This window comes from Lampetra planeri, chromosome 2 (assembly GCF_965212315.1).
Source record: "Lampetra planeri chromosome 2, kcLamPlan1.2.h2, whole genome shotgun sequence".
Lineage (NCBI taxonomy): Eukaryota > Metazoa > Chordata > Hyperoartia > Petromyzontiformes > Petromyzontidae > Lampetra > Lampetra planeri.
The window spans coordinates 35,387,222-35,401,362 of record NC_136108.1 but is presented as its reverse complement, the minus strand read 5'-3'; the positions used below and the strand labels follow the sequence as shown (position 1 = coordinate 35,401,362).

Below are 14,141 nucleotides of genomic sequence, written 5' to 3'. Positions count from 1 at the left end.
AGACCACAACGTGTGGATCAGAATAGTCAATTAATTGAATAAAAGTGATTATAATTGTAGGTGTCGCCAGTGTGGTGTGGTGATTGAGGGGGGGGGATGATGTAATTAATTGCACGGATGAGTTATCTAGCAATCGCTCTATGCTAGGATGTGATAATTAGCGTCTGGCTCTACCCACACCTGCCGTGCCGCGCTCCCCACACCGTCACCGTGGTGCCACCGTGCGCCGGCCCGGCTCTGGCTGCCTGTGTCTCCTCCCCGGCTCGCTCCACTGGGCCATGAGTGCGCTCCCGAAGAGCCTGCAGCAGCAGCAGCAGCAGCACGCGGACCGGCCACTCTCACTGCCTGTCCCTGCCTGGGTGAGTGCCCACTCCTTGTCACCTCTCTCCTGCCAGACTCTGTCCCTCTCTCCCCTGCCACCGCGGTCCCTGTCTGCCTTGGGCCAGGCTATTCTGGCTGTGAGCTGCCATTCAAATCCTCGTGGGGAACTGTCCAGTGCTGAAATTCTAGAAATGCGGCTCCGTGGTGCATGGGGATTATATGAGAAGAGTGTTGTGTGTTTGGAGTTGACTACGGGGCACCGACCGAAATGGCAATTTCTGGTGGTGCACTCAGCTATGGGATTGCATTTCATGAACATGACAGATTACGCATTTTGTGCTAAATGGGCCTCAGAGCTTAAGTCGACATGTTCCCATTAACATATGGCGAGACAGCAGTATTTGTTTAGCAGGTCGAACTCTTATGATGAGATTGTTGAAATCAGTTCAGAGTTTTCCTGCCTCAACAAAATGCTGCTGATGAATATATTTGTTCTGACAAGCCTCATCGCCTGCTAGACTGAAAACATTTTATTTTTATGCTGACAGATTAACTCTTTTTTTCCTGTCTTTGTTAATCAGGTAGTTTAGCAGGTGAGAGTCCATTGAGACCAAATAAGTTGGGTAAAGAAAACCCATAAATAATAACATAGTTAGTGGAGCAACACGCAATGGTAACATAAACTCCACGCTGTGCATTTGGTGCCCAGCACAAAGTGTCGACGGAGAAGGAGGCTGGCGATGAGTGGAGAGTTGCGATGACACCGAATGTATTATTGAAGGAGATATTTTGCTCTTTGAATGCATTGCGCAGTGATCATACGTGCCTTTTCATGGACTGATATCAATTGCCCGTTTTGTTTGTAAATGAATAGGCTGTTAGCAAATTCATCGTCTGTTAGTCGCTAAACAAATGGCTTATTACAAACAGTACTTTGTAAACTAATTGGCCACGAGTTCCAAGCTTCTGTGTCACTGGGGGGGCGGGGGGGGGGGTGGGTCCGTGTCTGTAGCAGCCACGGAACTCTGTGCAGTTACAGGTTTTAGAAATCGGTCAAAACCCGCAGCATTTATCCCCCAAATGCAGCACAGACCAGAGGTGGGACAAATTCATGACTCGAGTCTGACTCGAGTCCAAGTCACATGACTCGAGTCCACACCTCTGGCACAGACAGCGCCGGGGCAGACGGGAGTGGCGCTACAAAGCAGGCCATTACATAATTGCACGCGCCCTTCTTAATGGCGAATGCATTTGGTTTTAATCCAAAGTCCACAGCCGTTGCTGCGTTACAAGTATTGCTGTTTGATACGGCTCCCGTACGCGCAGTGAGCAACATCGCTTTGCGGACTGCTGATGCCAGACGAATGACGGGTTATATAAATATATGCGTGACGGTGATAGTCGATGCGTCGGTGTCTGCGAGCGTATCTGGCAGTCATGTAAATGTATGACGTGGACATTCGTGGAGCCCTCGGTAGTTTTTGTTGTTGTAAGGAAGACTCCCCCCCCCTCCGCCGCGGGTGACATGGGGCATCGCATCTTGATATCGAAACGATTCTTCCTCCGTGCGAATTCCAACATGGGAACTCGCGAAGTGCAGTGAAAGAGGGGATTGCAATGCAGCCACTTGCTCGCCTTCGAGGCGCGTGTGTAGATCGTACTAAGTCAATCGCAGAGGCTATGCAGCATTGCCCTCACGTAAGGTTGATGTAATTGATCATTCGTATTTACTGTAGAATGTGCATCTATCATATATGGACTATTTATATATATATATAAAATATCCTCTGTTGGCAGTGGTACACAAGAACAAATAACACACACACACACAAAAAAATCAACATTCGTAAATTGCATTGCTCCAGAGAGGAGCAATTATATAACCGGTGACGTTTCGGGTAATGAGCCTTTGGTCATGAGAGAGACAGCCCATCCCTCCGCTGTGTCGTTGCGCTCAGTCGATATGCAGCAAAGGCAACACAGTGTGCAGGCTGTTACCACTGCGTATCGGAGCTCCGTCTGAGCTGTCCAGCAACGCGTGGTGACGCATGAGGGTCCGGAGCATCGCACATCGAGCGAAGTAGCCCGTGCTTCAACCCTGCACGACAAATGTGATGTGGGGAAAAACAACAACAGCAGCAGCAGCAGCAACCGTGGAGGCAAACGAGACTCTTAGAGTCAGGAAGCAGTGCGCGACAAGGCACGTTCACGGCAGCCCCTCGTTGCAATTCACAGTACGGTGCCATTAATAATCATCAATCGACTGCCTTGTTTGGCATGTCCTAACTACACTCGTATTTATAGCTCTGTCGCTTCAGGAAAGGGGAGGGGACCCTATTTTTGCGTTGCACGGCTCGCCTAAGCTATTTCAATCATCGCCGCTGCTCTGAATGCGCTGTGTTTAAAACATGTGTGTGTGTGGTTTAAAACAGGTGTGTGTGTGGTTTAAAACAGGTGTGTGTGTGTGTGGTTTAAAACAGGTGTGTGTGTGGTTTAAAACAGGTGTGTGTGTGTGTGTGTGGTTTAAAACAGGTGTGTGTGTGGTTTAAAACAGGTGTGTGTGTGGTTTAAAACAGGTGTGTGTGGTTTGAATGCGCTGGGTTTAAAACAGGTGTGTGTGTGGTTTAAAACAGGTGTGTGTGTGTGTGTGGTTTAAAACAGGTGTGTGTGTGTGGTTTAAAACAGGTGTCTGTGTGTGTGGTCCAAACGCATTCAGCTGCTGCTGATCTCATGAGGCCTCCCCAGCGAATTACGGGAGAGGATGACCACAGCTCCAACGAGTGATGTTGTTGTTGTTGTTTTATAATTTAATAGTCTGTCAATACGATGTTCACGTACTGTTATTAAACAGACAGCAAGAAAGAGGCACACGTGCAATAGAGAATGTTCGTGCGTACATATTTCGGTTCACGACATAAATCACGTCTCTTAATAAAGACATAACTCACGTCTGTTAATAAAGACATAACTCACGTCTGTTAATAACGGTGAGTGGCTGGCCAGGGATGATGGCCGATGGTCAACAACAGTGATGGAGTGGTAGCCAGGGAATGGAAGGCATCCGATGGTTACATTTCAAATCCGTGAGATATCTTGGGGAGGTGTGGATCCGCCAGAGAATTGATCATGGCTGATGATGATGAAACAAATTAACGATGTCCACAGCGCATTGAGTAAATGTATTATTGAAGCAATAATGATGGCACAGCTTATTGTTGCTTGATCGGGCATGACATTGGGGAGCTTCGATTGCGTACCTTGGAATCACACCGAGAGACAGAAAGGCGAAGACGTAGATCAAATAACAAGCACAAATCGGGGAGGGACATAATTGGCAATTAATAAACGTAAATTGGCGTGATGAGAGCACGTCGCGAGATTGGGGCCCGATGGACGAGGCTGGTGATGGAATGGCGGCCAAAGGAGGAGACGCGTCCGAGCGGACGGGCGCAGGGAAGACGCAGCGACGAGCTGAGTTCGCATAGAACGGTGAGACGAGATGAGTCCGCACGGAGCGGTGAGGCGCATGGCGGAAGCACTGGGACCCTGAGGGATGATATTGGTGTGGGGAGGCTTTTATCCAGCAGTGGATGGACAAGGGATGATGAGAGTGATTATAAATTGTTGAACCTCGGGATTATTTTTGAAGCCAGGCCACTAATACATCCTGACATGGAGTTCTGCTGGGAATGGGAAACACCATCCTTCTATGGCCAACACATTTGCTCCTAACTAATATACATATCTTGTAATTAACCAACAAAGCACGTAACACTCACTCCTCAACAAAATTGCAATTTAATACATGTGCTGATTTTGCTTCGTGATCATCACCAGCCATGTTTAATCTACTGCTGGACGAAGACCCCCCCCCCCCCATGTTGTGATATAATCTTACGTAGATTTATATAGCACCTTAGTCCAAGGTGCTTTACGATTATTATATAATTGTACAGAAAATGACAGTGGTTAAAACTAAGAGTGGGGTTGTTATGACAAGTGGTGGTGTAGTCATGGTGACAGTTAGGAAGACTGGTGGGGATGGTTACCGAGGAGTTGGGGTCAGGGTGGTGATAGGGGTGTTGATAGGGGTAGGAGTGGTGACAGGGGTGGTGATAGGGGTAGGGATAGTGATAGGGGTGGTGATAGGGGTGTTGATAGGGGTAGGAGTGGTGATAGGGGTGGTGATAGGGGTAGGGATAGTGATAGGGGTGGTGATAGGGGTGGTGATAGGGGTAGGAGTGGTGACAGGGGTGGTGATAGGGGTAGGGATAGTGATAGGGGTGGTGATAGGGGTGTTGATAGGGGTAGGAGTGGTGATAGGGGTGGTGATAGGGGTAGGGATAGTGATAGGGGTGGTAATAGGGGTGTTGATAGGGGTAGGAGTGGTGACAGGGGTGGTGATAGGGGTAGGGATAGTGATAGGGGTGGTGATAGGGGTGTTGATAGGGGTAGGAGTGGTGATAGGGGTGGTGATAGGGGTAGGGATAGTGATAGGGGTGGTGATAGGGGTGGTGATAGGGGTAGGAGTGGTGATAGGGGTGGTGATAGGGGTAGGGATAGTGATAGGGGTGGTGATAGGGGTGGTGATAGGGGTAGGGGTAGTGATCGGGGGTAGTGATCGGGGTGGTGATAGGGGTGGTGATAGGCGTGGTGATAGGGGTGGTGATAGGGGTGGTGATAGGGGTAGGGGTGGTGACAGGGGTGGTGATAGGGATAGGGGTAGTGATAGGGGTGGTGATAGGGGTGGTGATAGGTGTGGTGATAGGGGTGGTGATAGGGGTGGTGATAGGGGTGATGATAGGGGTGGTGATAGGTGTGGTGATAGGGGTGGTGATAGGGGTGTAAGGAGTAGGGGTAGTGATAAGGGTGGTGATAGTGGTGGTGATAGGGGTGGTGATAGGGGTAGTGATAAGGGTGGTGATAGTGGTGGTGATAGGGGTGGTGATAGGGGTGGTGATAGGGGTGATGATAGGGGTGGTGATAGGGGTAGGGGTAGTGATAGGGGTGGTGATAGGGGTGATGATAGGGGTGATGATAGGGGTGGTGATAGGAGTAGGGGTGGTGATAGGGGTGGTGATAGGGGTGATGATAGGGGTAGGGGTCGTGATAGGGGTGGTGATAGGGGTTCGAGTAGGCCTGGATGTAGCTGGGGGACACGAGCGGTGAGTATCTGTATCAAGGTGATGCTGGGCTCGGGGAGAGGAGATGGGGGTTGTTGCGAGGGAGGAACGGAAGCTGCAGGTTCGCGAAGATGATCGCTGTGTGCGCTGCAGGGGGAGTTGGTTCCCGTGACGGGGAACACGAAGGGAGTCTGGGAGCGTAGAGGGCAGGGTGGGACAGAGCAGTTTAGATTTGAGAGACGCAAGATGTGGTAAGAATCCATGCGATGTAACAATCCACTTCGGACGCGTTCCGTTCCCTGGCTGCCACTCCGTCGACGCTCTTCGCTGCCGTCCATCGTCCCCTCTAAGCCATGACGACAGGTCGTGGCCCAAGCCGCGTCTCACGTTTCTTCACGTCTTCAGTGATGCCTCGTGCGTGCGTGTGTGCGCGAGTTGACAAAATTAGTGAAATAAATTGATGGGGAAGCTCCCCTTCCCCTGCGCTTTTGCACATTCCGTACGAGAGCTCAACTCCTGACCGGGTTCCACGGGTCGCACGTTCCTGTTGATTGCAATCGCCGCTGTCGCTGCGGCTTCCGTGAGAGCGATGTCCCTGCAGTGAGAGAGACTGCGCCTTCACGCTCGCCGCCTGATGCGAGGGCGTTGCGTGACCGCGACGCTCCGCTGGCCACAGGCGGTGTGGCCTGTTTGAGGCCGCCGATCCGTCTCGGTGCTCACTCTACCCCGATTTGCGCGTAACAAGAATATTAGCAATGAACACGAGTCCCTTACAGGGCGGGTTCAAACAGCTGTGCCTGTAGTCACGTTCTGGTGGGCACTACGCTCACACTGCGGCGCATTGGTGGCGATTTTTTTGTCTTTCAGAAATAATTAAAACCCGTTGCGCATTGCCGTGAGAGCGAGCGCCTCATCCACAGACGGTTGCGGGTTCAAATCCTGGATGGAGGTCGACAGCTCATCATCCCTGTGGGGTCGATAACACGAGTACTACTTTTTGTGTGGATGTCAGCAGTGGTTGTCCTATGGGTGGACTTGTACCTGCCGTAGGGAATATGGAATTTTCACCACCGGCTAAGGGCTGAAAACAGGCGATGACCGCTGATGCATGAATGCTCGTTTGAGCAGAACATCACTTTGACTCTGCCTAAATGACATAGTTACGAGTTAATGAAAAGAGGATTCGTATTCTCTCCTTATAAACCTGCTGAACACAGGTTAATGATCGAGCTTAGCCTGCACAAGTATGTTTAATGAATGTTAAATAAATAATGCCCGCGGCTCGTAGGATGGTGTGCACACCACACGCACTCGTGCAACGAATTGCTCTGAGAGAGTTTGTCAGCATGGCTTTGCGGAGTTCTGTAGCTGCCTGACTTAATGAGTGCACCGCCTTAGAAGTCAGCGCGATAGGCGGGTGGAAGACGCTTGATATCGGGCGATGCGGCGAAGCAGGATTTGAGCACAGTCCTGAAGTAGTGTGCTCGTATCAGAAGTGAATTTCCCTTCACCCCCCCCACATCCACCAGTTTAATGTGAGGATGTCTAGTTATATGAGAACTGGCAGCCCTGCAAACGCTTGCTCACGCAACTGCTGGCAGAAGAGCCTGCACCAGAAGGATCTAGAAAGAGCCATTCTAGAGTGTATTTGGCCTTCTCTTCCATGCTGGCCAGACGCCCTGCGTTTAAGGTGTGCTGATAGCCAGCTTGGCCCACATCTCTGCTCCATCCAGTGCCCTTAGTTCAGCGTTGCGTCACTGGGAAATGAGGGCATCAATGCCTTGGAACAAAAGTCCGTTGGCGAGCAGCCATAGGCGGTGTCCTATGAATGTGACCAAAAATCGAAACAAAGTTAATGAAATAAAGGCTGGAATAATAAAAGTTGCATCATCAGTCATGCTCAATCCACTGCGAGACGGATGCGTTGCCAAGCTGCCACTGCCTCTCACGATCTTGTGATGCGGACGCTCTCATTCCATGGCTTGGGCCCAGCCACTGTGCTCTTGCTCTTGACGAGAAATGTGTATTTGCCTTTAATTGCGTCGCCATACATTTATTCATTTAGTTGTCAGCGACGAACCGCTGCATTGGGAGCGGGCAGCGTCTGCCACTCAAGGCTCTCGTTCCTTACGCGGGGATGTTATACGGCTCATGTTGGCACGGGAGATATTTAACGGTGCGCACCGCCGGGGCCACATTAAGATGACGCATCGCAGAGCGGGCATTGCGAGCGTGGAGCGGAGGGATAGTTTAAGCATACGGGAGGATAGAAGCAAAAAAAATGAATTCGGGCTGCCCGCGCGTTTGCGTTAATTAACATTCGTTCCCGCTCGTTACTCAAGATAAAATAAATCCTCATATTGGGAACAAAGATGGCCTGGAGGCTTGAGGACGGGGTGTGGGGAGGAGGCTGGCCGTGAGTCTCTGAGTGTGCTCGGAGAGCCGCTGGCACCGCCAGGCAGACGACTGCTGAAGTCAAGTTACAGAAGGCACGTAGCTTTAATAATACAAAATAATACACTTAAAAAAATGTTGGCAACACCGTAACATTTATTTCAATAAAACAAGGCAGACAAAAAAAAATTTGAAAAAAATATCTCTCTCTCTTTCATTGCCGGAACATTAGAATGATGACAAAAGCTTTAAGTTATTTCTAAAGAGCTGCATGTGGGTTCCGAGAATGTGGAATTTCATACAATGGACTTATGTTGCCAAAAACATATTAACTGGAATGACGTAGCTAAAATCAGTAATGGAAGGCAAAGAAAAATGCGATGAAAATTATTGATGATAACGTGTGGTTCAATAAATAATATTGAAAACAATACAAAGGAAACTTTCGGTTTTTTTCACCATGGCTGTATGCAGTTTCTATTAAAAAAAATCCAAGGCCGATCTTGCATCAATATCAGATCGGATAAAATATATTCGTATCGCCAAAATACAATGCAAAACGTGTGTACGTTTTGCTTGAGCGAAATCTGCTAAGTTTGCAGCACCCTTAGATTGCTCAATGGCACATTAGCAAAGAAGTAAAAACTGCACCTACAGTGCTTTATTATTCGTGCTACAACGACAGCCGTGCAATGTGTTGTTGGGACATTGTCAGCGTGGTGGTCGCCCGTGCAAAGTAGCCGTGTGGCACACGCGTGGATGAGAAGAATGGCGTGGCCTTAAGACCGCCGGCTGGGAGGCTGCTGCGGGTTGTGTTTGGATTGCTTTTGTGGTAAAGCCAAGAGGAGAGAAAGTAGAGACGGTTGCATGTCAGCCTGACACATTAACCCCTATGTTGCAGGCTGACACGTTAACCCCTATGGTTCAGGCTGACACATTAACCCCCATGGTTCAGGCTGACACGTTAACCCCTACAGTTCAGCCTGACACATTAACCCCCATGGTTCAGTCTGACACATTAACCCCCATGGTTCAGGCTGACACGTTAGCCCCTATGGTTGAGCCTGACACATTAACCTCTATGGTTCAGTCTGACACATTAATCTCCATGGTTCAGGCCGACACAATAACCCCTATGGTTCAGCCTGACTCATTAACCTCTATGGTTCAGCCTGACACATTAACCCCCATGGTTCAGGCTGACACATTAACCCCTATGGTTCAGCCTGACACATTAACCCCCATGGTTCAGTCTGACACATTAACCCCCATGGTTCAGCCTGACTCATTAACCCCCATGGTTCAGTCTGACACATTAACCCCTATGGTTCAGCCTGACTCATTAACCCCCATGGTTCAGCCTGACACATTAACCCCTATGGTTCAGCCTGACTCATTAACCCCCATGGTTCAGGCTGACACATTAACCCCTATGGTTCAGCCTGACACATTAACCCCCATGGTTCAGCCTGACTCATTAACCTCTATGGTTCAGCCTGACACATTAACCCCTATGGTTCAGGTTGACACGTTACCCCTATGGTTCAGGCTGACAGATTAACCCCTATGGTTCAGGTTGACACGTTAACCCCTATGGTTCATGCTGACACATTAACCCCTATGGTTCAGTCTGACACGTTAACTCCTATGGTTCAGCCTGACACATTAACCTCTATGGTTCAGCCTGATGCATTAACCCCTATGGTTCAGGTTGACACGTTAACCCCTATGGTTCAGGCTGACACATTAACCCTTATGGTTCAGGCTAACACATTAACCCTTATGGTTCAGTCTGACAAATTAATCCCTATGGTTCAGGCTGACACATTAACCCCTATGGTTCAGTCTGACACATTAACCCCTGTGGTTCAGGTTGACACATTAACCCCTATGGTTCAGCCTGACACATTAACCCCTGTGGTTCAGGTTGACACATTAACCCCTATGGTTCAGTCTGACACATTAACCCCTGTGGTTCAGGTTGACACATTAACCCCCATGGTTCAGCCTGACACATTAACCCCTATTCTAGATTTGAAGCTTTCGTGACTGCAAGGTATTCATACTCTTTGGTTTTTTCGGTAAAGTCACGTAGGTAAAAAATCAAATAAAAGACACACTTAAGCGGTCGTGCTTTCGCTACATTGTCCCCACCTGAAGAAGGATGCTTGTGTTGCGCCCGAAACGTCGTGATTTAATCTAGTTGTTTTCATTTATTTAATTAAAATTTTTACCTACGTGACTTCACCGACAAATCCAAAGAGTATTAACCCCTATGTTTCTCCGTGCCGTTGAATGCCTTCCTATGAAGTCAATCTCGTGCTGATTTTGATGTAAATATACCAACCAACCTCATTTCACAGGCACGTGAGGTGGCTAGCACGCTGTCCGATGAATCCAGCGAACCGAGTTCGATTCCCGATTTACGGCTCATATCAGTGGCATGATGCGGGGAGGCCATCGTTCGTTGGCAGAAAAGGTTGATTTGGGAATGTGCGTTTACCTTCTGTTGTTTACTACGTATAAGAGAAATAAGTGAGGAAATCCTGTGCCATGTTTACATACATCTTCACTTTAAAAGTTTTGGCGGTGCACTTTTCCTGTCCACTTTGTCTGTCAATCCTGAATGGAGAGAAGCTGAAGGGGGAGAAAAAAATGCTTTCATACCCGGGGTTAGTGGTGGCAGCTGACACTGCATGTTAGTGAGTGCCACCGCATCTGGGCGGTCGCGGCAAAGCAACGTCTGTGCTTCTTGGCGGTCGTTTGGCCCTCCACTTGCTTTTCCAAGCGTAGCGGTGAGACACGCTGAGCAGTGGGTTTCATTTCCCGTCCAACTGCGATACCTGGCGTTTGCCCAAAGCTTTTATTTTCCGCACCCCCCACCCTCCACCATTCCCACCCCCTTCCTTTCCCCTCGTGGTTCACTTGCGCGTGAGATCGGAGAAAGCGCCCGCACAGCGCAACTACTGGGGGGTGTCCCGAGTCTGCGTTCCCAGCAGCCTGCCACGAAGCATTGTCCACCGTTAATGCACGGCTCACGTGGAAGGCCGAGGCCGGCAATCACCGCCACCAGCGACGCGGTGGGCCACTGCAGCGCGTAGCCCATTACGGCGCCCTCAGTGAAAGGCTCGTAAAGTAGTGCATTATTTATCATTCGCTGGACTTTTGTTAAGAGCCTTCGTTTTAGGTATACGAGCCCAAGGGTGAGAGAGCTATGCAAAGGAACCCCACTGAGAGGGCATTACTAATAAAAACAGAGATCGATAGCGGTCATGCCCACTGCATGTCAACGGTACAATAAGTGCCACAATGTTGTTGTTGTTGTTGTAAGGGATAACGGAAGAAAGTGCTGCGGATCGTGCTCGCGCGAGGCAAGACGGCCCAGTGCAGTGCGCAGACTCTCGACGAAGGGTGACTCTATTGCGTCGCTTTTGAAATGCCCATCGGATGACGAGCGCGAGTTTTGCGTTCACATTTCGGCGGGTGTACATTTAATTCGCTTGTGCTTTTGTTGCTTTTGCTGACTCTTACGAAAAGTAGTCCGCAAGCAGGTTAATAGCGTTCGTCAGCTGGCTGCGCAAAGCGGGGCGCCGTAGCAGGGCGCAGCACTAAAACCCTGCGACACGCGGCTCTCATTAAGTGTCCGTGCACGGTTTTTGCAACTCAGAGTGTACTTGCGCACTTCGCTTATTAATCACGGAGCACTTTTGCACTGCTGGTGTTCGTCGTTAGAAATGCATTGCAGCGTATTTCCAATGAACACCGTCCACTTATGAGTTTGCGCATTCAGAGCATATTCATAAACATTTTTTAAACGCCCAATGAAAACGAGTGCGCTTGCTTGTATGCAGGCTGGTGGCCCAGCGCTAGAGAGGGTGGCTTGCAATCGGAAGGTCGTGAGGTCAAACCCTGCTCGGGACTTTGACTCCCTCTGGAGTAAAAAAATGTGTACCGTTTTGTGGCAAAGTAAACGGTGCTTGTATTATGGATAGACCTGTCCCCAACATAGGAATGTGGAATTGAAATCACTGGGGTCTGGGCTGTAAACGGTGGATGTACACCAATGCCTCACTGCTCAATTTTTGAGCAAGAAATCAGTTTGACTTTTTAAATTCATAGCCCGAAACAATCTGCAAACATTTTCTTCTATAGCTTTGATGTCAGTTCTAGAATGTCCCCTTTGACTAATAGTCTCAACTTGTAACGCGGTGCTGCCAACGCACAGTGCTCACTCATCGCTCTCGAAGAGAGAGGACGACTCAGAGGCGCGGGGAGGGACCCCAGACGAGCGGGAAAGCAGCAGCAGCAGCCACGTAGTGAGCCGGTGCTACCAACAATTTCCCAAGCTCTGCGGTCCCCTATACAGGGTGCTTTAAAGAAAAGTGAACACTTCTGCGAATTTGCAACAATACCACTAGAAATGTGCCTCCGAGCTCTGGAGACCACCTGGAGAAGATTCCAGGCACGCGTTGACCAATGGTGGCGAACAAGAGGAGACTCTTTGACTTTTTGAAGCTATGAACATTACATTTGTTATCATGTTAGAGTGTAGTATTATCCGTTCTTTTTCCATTAAAAACGATAGTTCCAAAAAGTGTCAACATTTTTTTGAAGCACCCTGGATATTAAGATGTTTTCATCTAATTAATGATTACTTTCCATGTGGAAAGAAACTGTAGCGCCTGGACAAAACGCACGCATGCGAGGGGACAACCCTCTATGCCATACAGACGGAACAGGTGGAGTCCACAATGTTGCTGTACTGCCGTCTCCTGGCGAGCCAGGGTATGGCGCATCGACGTCCACGGGGAAGGAGTTTCACAACGCTCGTGCGCTGATCCACCAACTCTCGCTGCCTCTGCAGTGCTGGATTACAGGCCACTTACGTAGCCGCCACCGCCCCAGCGCGTCCGCCTCCTGGCCATAACTCTGATGCAAATATTCCACTGTTGAACGGATTTGTGAGGATGATGGTGGTGGAGGAACGATGGCAGTTGATAGGATCATGTTTTAGTGCTGTCGAGGGTTGTGAAAGATCACGTGTGATGCTCCCGACTGCTCCGCAAGAGTTGCAGTCTGTAACGCCGCACCCGATGGCGCCTGTGTGATGCAGCCGTCAGTGCCCTGCGCTACCAACTCGGCCACCTGAGTTTGATTCCCGGCAATGGCTAGCATCGGTGGCGATTCTCTAAACTGGTTCATTTCCTCCCCGAGTGTCGACAAAGCCTCAAATTAGTACCCCGCGCGATGTGTAAATGATAGAAGGGCATCTTCTTGGTTCTTTCGGTAAAGTCACGTAGAAGGGAAGTAATAAAATAATAAAAATAAAACATAATAATTGTTTTATTATGTTTTATTTTTATTTTTTATTACTTCCCTTCTACGTGACTTTACCGAAAGAACCAAGAAGATGAATCCCTGCAGTCACGAAAGCTTTAGATAGAAGGGCAGTTGGGCGTGGTACTGGCCACACCACTGGCTTTCATCGTAAGTGCTCGCTAACACCACTTGCCCCTAGCAGTCTGTGTAGGTTATACGGGGGGTCTTTGTCATTGTTAGAAGTAACACGGAGTGAGTGTGCCCTTGCGCGTGGCATAGCTTCATTGGCACGGGTCATGGTGCTAGAAATGAAATGGGGGACCCCTGCAGCAATGTCCTTCCATATTGTAGCCTGGTTCCATGGAGCCCATGAGCCTTGCTGCTGCTGCTGCACCGTCTGCAGGCTCAACAGCTACGCCAGTAGCTGAGATGGGGGGTGGGGGGCGGCCGCGGATTTCGGAAACTTGCACCGTTGAGATCGAGCCTATGTACGTAAGTGTGTTGAACTTCTTTCGCACCGTACGCAGCCAATCGTGCTAATCGGGGGGGACAACAACAATAAATTAAACACAAAAAGCGGTTCTAAATGAATGAGTTTTAAACGTAGATTTAAAAGTGCATAGCTCCAGTGGCTTCCTAATATCAGAAGAGCGTTCCAGACGGCCGCAGAAGCACATCTGAAAACGCGCGAGGCGGCGACTGGCCTTGTTCGATGGCGAGCCAAAAGCGGGGATGACCAGAGTTTCCGGCGACCTCTGGGGTTGGGAGCACGGTGCGCCGATCACCACAACAGCATTTTTAAACAAACGGTTCACAAATTGAACCGCGCGCCCCGGACCACGACAGCACGTTGTAGTCGCGAGACGGGCACGATCGTTCCGCCCCTTAATAAGCGAGCGCGCACATGTGCGACGTTTTGTTAATACAAAAAAAACACGCGAGAGGCGTAATTTCCCGGCAGGGTTTCGCGCTCCGCCAATAACT

General features: G+C 49.5%; 1 protein-coding gene across 1 annotated transcript in view; it reads left to right on the top strand.

The window, feature by feature from the left end:
• Window positions 1-202: 202 nt before the first annotated feature.
• SNTG2 (syntrophin gamma 2) overlaps window positions 203-14,141 on the top strand; it is a 102,332-nt gene continuing 88,393 nt past the window's right edge. The window contains exon 1 of the mRNA XM_078614323.1: window positions 203-359. Within this exon, the coding sequence (XP_078470449.1) occupies window positions 279-359 (81 nt within the window). The 5' untranslated portion in view covers window positions 203-278. The remainder of the gene's footprint in view (window positions 360-14,141) is intronic.